The 8,171-nt window shown below is 38.2% G+C and overlaps 1 protein-coding gene across 1 annotated transcript; it reads right to left on the reverse strand.

The window, feature by feature from the left end:
* Nucleotides 1–6,374: 6,374 nt before the first annotated feature.
* LOC138885909 (uncharacterized) lies at nt 6,375–7,622 on the reverse strand. The gene has a single exon (XM_070166909.1). It carries the CDS (start codon nt 7,620–7,622, stop codon nt 6,375–6,377), a length of 1,248 nt encoding a protein of 415 aa, XP_070023010.1.
* Between the last annotated feature and the right edge of the window lie 549 nt (nt 7,623–8,171).

Genomic DNA, 8,171 nt, shown 5'->3' on the forward strand with positions numbered 1-8,171 from the left:
TTGTGGAAGACGTTCCCAATTTCTGTGATTGGGTAGACAAGTTATTGAGGACCGCACCAATGGATGGTAGGTCTTGGAAGACACTTTCTAACCATTTTGGTTGGAAAGTAAAAACTATGGTAAGAACTTTTATTTCATCTTTTCGTGTATATTTATATTTTTTTTATTGCACTAATTTAAATCCATCTTTTTATCAGGATTTTCTATTTGCGGAGTCACTGCCGAGGCAGACGCGGCTTCCTGCATCTCTTTGGAAAGGGCTCAAGAAATAATCTTGGGTTCTTCTACAAAAAGAAAAGTCGTTACCGTTGAGGAACAAGACTCTAAAGAGGAGGAAGATGGGGGCTCTTTGGTGACAAGGCAACGAGCTCGAAGATGCATCATTTCTGATGATGAAGCAGAGGTATCCCCCCGTCGTTTTGTTCCTCTTACCGAGTCTGCTGAGACTCTGGTACTAATTCTTGATGATGACGTTGCTCCTGCTGCTGCTCATGACTCTATTGAGCAGCTTTTTATTAGCGGGTTTGGTAGTGAAGGCTTAGGTCCTGTTTTGGATGAAGTACCCTTGGCTTCTTTTTCGACACCCGTGTATGTAACTCATTCTTTGCCAGTTTCGATTGTCTCTGTTCCTCCCTAGACTATATTTACCACCTCTTCTGTTCTTCCTTCGACAATTCCTCCTCCAAACATTCATCACACTGAGGTTGGCTCCTTAAGTAAGAATGTTGCTATGAGGCGAGTAGTCATTGAAGTTCCTGCTAAGGGTGGTCTCTTAAGGAAATCAGGTCAAGCAGATGTATGGCTAGAGCCTTTAATTGGCCCAATTGTGAAATCTAAGCTAGAGAGCCATAGTTCCTTAACCCTGATGAACGATATTGTGCATGCCACTTTGAAGGTATTCCCCTTATCTTCTTTCTTTTACTTTGTAATTTTTCTATCTTTGAGGATTCTTTTTTCTTTTTCCCCTTTTTAGGCCAACCTTATCGGCACAGAGATAATGAAAAGAATTTCCCACTCAGATCAGTTAGTGCGTGATTCTAAGTTAGAGGCGTGCAATTGGAAGGAATAGTTTGAGAGCTTGCAAATTGATGTGGAATATTTGGAAGAGAGCAAGAGTACCTTGGAGCAACAGGTACGAGCTTTGACTTCGGAGTTGGCGGTTGAAAAAGCTTCCTTAAGCCAAGTAGATAAAGAAAAAAACGCGCCTTGAAACTTCCTATTCAGAACAGCTGTCCAAGACTAGTGAAGAAATCAGAGAGTTGAAGGCTCTTCTGAATAAAAAGGAAGCTTACGCTGGGGAGCTCGTACAAAATTTGACTCAGGCACAAGAAGACATTCGAGCTTCTTCTGATAAGGTGCGTGCTTTAGAAAGCTCCCATGCCTCTCTCCAGACTTCTTACACATCTGCCTTGGCTAAAAATGAGAAGTTAAAGAACGAAATTGCTGACTGGGAAAGGGATTATGAGATCCTTGAAGATAAATCTGCTATTGAAATAAGTTGGGCGTTTTTGAATTCACACCGTGATACCCTAATTGAAGCTGGCCAAGAAAATTTCAACTTGGAATCTGAGTTGGTAAAAATCAATGAAACTATTGAGAAAGTTCAGCAAACTCAAGATTTTCCTTCTCCCATGGCCGAAGCTTCCGTGAATGTTGAAGTCGATACGGGTATCCCAACTATTTCAAGTCCAGTCGAGCTTGTTGCTGCAGGTCAAATTGAGCCCGCAACTATTGATACTCCTGCCCAAGTTGAGCACGTTGTTGTTGATGCTTCTACTTCAGTTCCTCCAATTTCTCAGTGATCAGCCTTAGTTATTTGAATAACTTTGTTTTTGTTTCATTTGAAAAATTGTGGTGAAACCCTTGGTTCCATTTAAGGGTTTATTTTGAGAATTAAAGTCCCCAGACCTTTTATGGGGCAGTTTGTATAAACAATTCATAGTTTTGTGACTAAGTTCATACTTAGTCTTAAGTTTTTAAATATTAAGAAGTTTTTCATGTTATTATCTTGAACTTCTATTTATTTTATTCTTGCCTTTATTTTTAAGGACTTACAGAATAATTTGCATTTTTGTTCTTCGAAAATGCTTCTGTTATCCTCATGACTAATTAATTTGAACATGAATTTTATAAAAGAGAGCCCTTTTATATTTCGACACTTAATGAAGAAGACGTCTCAACTTCATAATGGTGTTAACATACGATAAAAGAAATAGGAACACACATGTTTCTTTGAAATAACTTTAACAAGTTTTTATTTGAACTTTGTCTAGTTTTGAATAATACTTTACATGTATTTAAAGTACATCTATAACTTTCTCGTAACTGTTTTTCTTGTAACAGATTTAAAAAAGTAAAAATAATAAACACGAGGTTTTTATTTATAACCCGTTTTAGTACATAGCCTTTACCCTAACTATAGTAACGTTTTCTTTGGCCTTGGCTCGTGACTTCGTGACTTTTACTCTGCACTTGACTCTTTCAGGCTTGATTTTTCCTCCATCTACTTTGCCTTCTTTATACATATGCCCGTGTATATTATTTAGTCCCCCAAGTGTTTGAGTGTTGAAGTATGAAGCCTCGAGCACTTGATTGTTTCTCTCATTTGGTCATTTTCCTGAAAAGGAAAACATACGGGACTCGGAGGTACGATTATAGATGAAAACTGCTTAACCCGTTCGTATTTCTATTAGAATAATTGTAACCCTAGGCCAGGAATTTTAGTTTATTCCGTATGCCTTATAGGTCGTGACTCATCATTTAGTATGGGTTAGCATTTTGCCTATCATCTAAAATCGTTAGTAAAATTTTAAAAATTCAAAAATTAAATTCAAAATGTTGATACCTGACCGTGGGTATTCCTTAGAAATAGTATCTCTTCAAGCGAACAACATTCCAATGTGAAGGTAGTATCTTTCCATCCATTATCTCCAGTTCATATGCTCTTTTTCCTGCAATATCACGAACTCTATAGGGTCCTTCCCATGTTGGACTTAATTTACCAGCATTAGCTGCCTTTGTAGATTGAAAACCCTTTTTAAGCACGAAGTCCCCAATTTTGAAGAACCTGAGTCGTGCTTTCCTATTGTAGTATCGTTCTATGACCTGCTTCTGTGCTACCATTCTTATTAGTGCAGCTTCTCTCCTTCCTTCGAGTAAATCAAGATTTAAACGCATCTCCTTGTCATTGGACTCTTCTGTTGCCAGCATGAACCTTGTACTTGGCTCCCTTATCTCAATGGGAATTAAAGCTTCTGCTCTATAAACCAACGAAAATGGTATTTCTCCCGTACTTGTTTTTGCCGTTGTACGATATGCCCATAAAACACCAGGTAGCACTTCTGGCCAATTCCCTTTTGACTCTTTTAATCATTTTTTTAAATTGTTGATAATGACTTTATTTGTTGATTCTACTTGCCTATTACCCACCGGATGATAAGGCGTAGATGTAATCCTTTTAATTTGCCAACATTGAAGGAATTCCGTGATTTGAGCTCCTATAAACTGAGGTCCATTATCACATATGATCTCCTTTGGTACACCGAATCGGCATATGATATTCTGCCAAATAAAATCTTTGACTTCCTTTTCTCGCACCTGTTTGAATGCTCCTGCCTCTACCCATTTAGTAAAATAATCAGTGAGTACGAGCAAAACTTTTACATGTCCTTTTGCTTGTGATAATGGACCTACGATATCCATTCCCCATTTCATAAATGGCCACGGCGCGATGACCGGATGTAATAACTCTGCAGGTCTATGTATATTGTTACCGTACCTTTGACATTTATCACATTTGGCCAAGAAACTTTCTGCTTCTTCTTCCATTTTAGGCCAGTAATAACCTGCCCTAATTAAGGTTCTTACTAGTGATCTTTCACCTGCGTGATTCCCGCAATGCCCTTCGTGTATTTCTCTCATTACATACTCCGTTTGCGAAGGTCCGAGGCATCTTGCTAAGGGACCACCGAACATTTTACGATAGAGATTGCCTTGCTTTAAGTAGTACCGAGCAGCCTTTTTTTGAAGCGCATGAGCTTTTTTCTTATCATTAGGGATGGTACCATACTGCAAAAAAGCTATAATCTCATTCCTCCAATCCCAAGTTAAATTATTAAAATTTACCTCATTCTTATTAGGGTCGAGAACTGAATGAAATAAATGTATAACTAAGGCGTTTGCATCACTTGCCACATCAGCCGCAGATGCGAGATTAGCTAGGGCGTCCGCTTCAACATTTACATCCACTGGTTATTTGTATAACTTTCTAGGTTTGAAATTGCTTTATCAATTCCCGTACATTTTCTAAATATTGTTGCATCCTCGCTTCCTTGGCTGTATAAGTCCCCAGCATTTGATTAACCACGAGTTGTGAATCACTTTTGATTATAATCTGATTTATGCCAAGTTCTCATGCCAATTCTAGACCTGCAATTACAGCCTCATACTTCGCCTCATTGTTAGTTATAGAATGATATTTAATAGCTTGTCGAATGGTTTCACCCGTAGGTGGTACCAAAACAATCCCTAAACCTGCACCTTTTAATTTAGATGAACCATCAGTGAATAAAGTCCAAGTTCCCGGGTTAGCTCCATTGAACACCTGTAATTCTTTCTCTGCTTCTAATTGCATCCCCTGGCTAAAATCAGCCACGAAATCAGCTAACACTTGTGATTTTATAGCAGTTCTAAGTTAGTACGTGATTTCGTATTCACTTAACTCTATAGCCCACTTAGCCAACCTACCTGATAACTCATGCTTATGTAATATATTACGTAAAGGGTAGGCAGTTACTGCAGCAATAGGATGACACTGAAAGTAAGGTCTTAACTTCCTAGATGCCATGATTAATGCGAGTGCAAGTTTTTCTAATTGAGGATACCGCGTCTCCACATCTAACAAAGATTTACTAACATAATAGATGGGGGATTGTTTACATTGTTCTTCCCGGACCAAAACAACACTTACCGCTACTTCCGAAACAGCAAGGTAAATGAGTAGTCTTTCCCCAGCCTTTGGTTTTGCCAGCAAATGTGGTTTTCATAAGTATGTTTTCAAATTCCTGAGTGCTTGCTGAAATTCCTCATTCCATTCAAAATGATCCTGCTTTTTTAGGGCTGAGAAGAATTTAAAGCACTTCTCTGATGATTTAGAAATGAATCTTCCCAAAGCTGCAATTCTCCCTGTTAATCTTTGAACTTATTTCTTGTTTGAAATTATATCAGGGATTTCTTCAATGGCCTTAATCTGTGTAGGATTCACTTCAATACCACAGTTAGAAACAAGAAAACCCAAAAACTTACCCGATGCAACATCAAATGCACATTTCTCGGGATTTAACTTCATATTAAATTTGCTCAAAATTGAAAATGTGTCAGATAAGTGTAATATGTGATCTTTTGAATATTGAGTTTTAACAAGCATATCATCTATATACACTTCCATAGTTTTTCCTAAATTCTCTTGAAACATTTTGGTAACTAACCTCTGATACGTTGCACCTGCATTCTTTAGACCAAAGGGCATTACTTTATAACAGTAAGTCCCCCTGTCTGTTATGAATGAAGTTTTTTCTTCATCTCCCGGATCCATTTTAATCTGATTATAACCTGAATATGCATCTAAAAAACTTAATAGCTCATGACCTGCACTTGCATCAATCAATTGATCTATGTGTGGCAGTGGAAAAGAATATGTAGGGCAGGCTTTATTAAGATCTGTGTAATCTACACAAACCCGCCACTTACCGTTCTTCTTTGGAACTACAACAGTATTAGCTAACCAGTTAGGATACTTCACCTCACGAATGGAACCAATTTTTAGCAATTTTTGGATTCTTCTTGAATCACCTGATTCTTGAAAGTTCCTTGCTTTCTTTCCTTTTGCTTGACAGGAGGGTATGATGGGTCTTCATTTAATTTGTGAGCCATCACCTCCGGTGGTATCCCCGTTATGTCAGAGTGGGACCAAGCAAAGTAGTGCACGTTAGTTTTCAAAAATTCAATTAACTTACCTTTCATGCCTTGGCTAAGATTGGCCCCAACGTAGACTTTCTTATCAGGCATTGAGCAAATAACACAATAGGCTCTAATTCCTCTATCGTTGTTTTGATATTTTTATTCTCTTCTAGTTCTTGAATGGTATCAGGCTTTGAATCTACATCTGTTTGCCCCTATTCTGTTGAGGTTTGTGTTGTGGTGTCCTCAACTGCCTTCTGTGATTGTTATTTTTCTTCATTTCTCGTGCTTGTATCAGCAACGGAGTTGATAATCCTGGATGTATGTTGATCTCCACGAATTTGACAAATTTCCCATGGCGACGGAAATTTGATAACTTGATGCAAGGTTGAAGGAACTGCGTCCATCTCGTGGATTCATGGTCTCCCAAGGATCATTTTGTAAGCTATCTCCATATTTATTACCTGGAACTTTGTATCTTTGTCGACTCCTTCAGCGAATGTGGTGAGTGTTACTTTTCCTTTCGTCACAACACTAGAATTATCAAATACAGATAGAGTATGCGCCTTTGGTATTACTTTATCTTCAGCTTTCATCTCACTTAATACTCTTAGTAAAATAATGTTCATGGAACTACCTGGATCAATCAAGACTCGTTTTACATTAGCATCATATACAATTAGAGATATTACCAGTGCATCGTTATGAAGGGTTAATACGACATCTGCATCTGCATCATTGAATGTAATGTTGTCTTCCTCTAAGATATGCCGCACCCGTTTCTTTTGGGTAATTGTAACTTTGGAAATTTTGTTAGTTGTAGTATATGATATACCATTAATGTCTTCACCCCCACTTATAACATTGACAGTTCTTTTAGGGGAAGGTGGTTTTGGAGGTTCCTGCTTGTTCTTCATGTAAGCTTGCTTACCTTTCTCACTGAACAACTCAATAAGATATCCTTGTTTCAATAAATGATCAACTTCACTTTGTAAAAATTTGCAGTTTGCTGTTTTATGCATGTGATCATTATGAAACTCGCACCAATGATCAGGGTTGCGCTTGTTTGGATTCGATCTCATTTCTTTTGGCCATCGAACCTTATCACCCATGCTTCTAAAAACAGCTACGAGCTCAGAGGTGCTGACGTTAAAATTATAACCACCGAATCTTGCTTTTAAGTTTTTATCATCATCTCGTGACTCATAGTTGTTTCGATCGTTCCTAAATCTTGATGAAGAACCTGATTCTCTATTCCTTAATCTGTGATCATACCTTTGATTGTCCTGATTTGACCGTGAGTCTTTTCCCGCAGGTCCCATATACGGCTCGTACCTATTTTTACCAGATCTTTTTTCGGTCTTCGCACGTCTCGAACTTACCTTTTCTTCTTTTTGAAATCGTAGAACAGTATCTTCTCTGATCCTCAGCTTCGTGCTATACCTGTTATAAACATCATTCCACGTTATAGCTGGGAATTTACGAAGGTTTTCCTTGAGTCTCCTCGTAGCTTCCGAGATTTTATCATTCAAGTTGCTTGTGAAAGCTATAGCTGCCCAATTATCAGGTACACGAGGTAAGGTCATTCTTTCACGTTGGAACCTGTCTACGAATTCTCTAAGCAATTCCGAGTCCCCTTTCTTGATCTTGAAAATATATTTCATTCTTTATTCGACTTTTTGAGCTCTCGAGTGTGCTTTAATGAAAGAATCTGCAAGCTCAGCAAAAGAGTTTATAGAATTTTCGGGTAAAAGAGAATACCATGTTAATGCACCCTTGGTGAGTGTTTCACCAATTTTTTTGACTAATACTGATTCAATCTCCTGCTTAGTCAAATCGTTGCCTTTTACGCCTGTTGTGAATGCAGTCATGTGATCTCGTGGGTCTGTTGTTCCATCGTATTTTGGATTATTAGACATTTTGAATTTCTTTGAAATTGGAAGGGGAGCAACATTTTGCTTCCAAGGTTGTTGAGAATATTTATCCATATCTACCCCTTTGATTATGTGCGGCACCCCGGGTATTTGCTCTATGCGGTCACTTTGCTTCTTGAGCTGTTTCTGTAATGTTAGTACTAAATTTTGCAAATATGAATTAACTAAATTACTTGGTTCTCCCTCTTGCGATTCACTGGGGGTTCCACCGCTACCTAAATTAACAAGCTCGAAACGAAGGTTCTCCAGAGTATTGTTATTTGGAGTAGGTGTGGGTGG

The sequence above is a fragment of the Nicotiana sylvestris genome, chromosome 2, assembly GCF_000393655.2.
Source record: "Nicotiana sylvestris chromosome 2, ASM39365v2, whole genome shotgun sequence".
NCBI classification, from domain to species: Eukaryota; Viridiplantae; Streptophyta; class Magnoliopsida; order Solanales; family Solanaceae; genus Nicotiana; species Nicotiana sylvestris.

Excerpts from the sequence above, each read along its gene's own strand:
- LOC138885909 (XM_070166909.1), bottom strand. The coding sequence starts at position 7,622 with ATGAAATATATTTTCAAGATCAAGAAAGGGGACTCGGAATTGCTTAGA.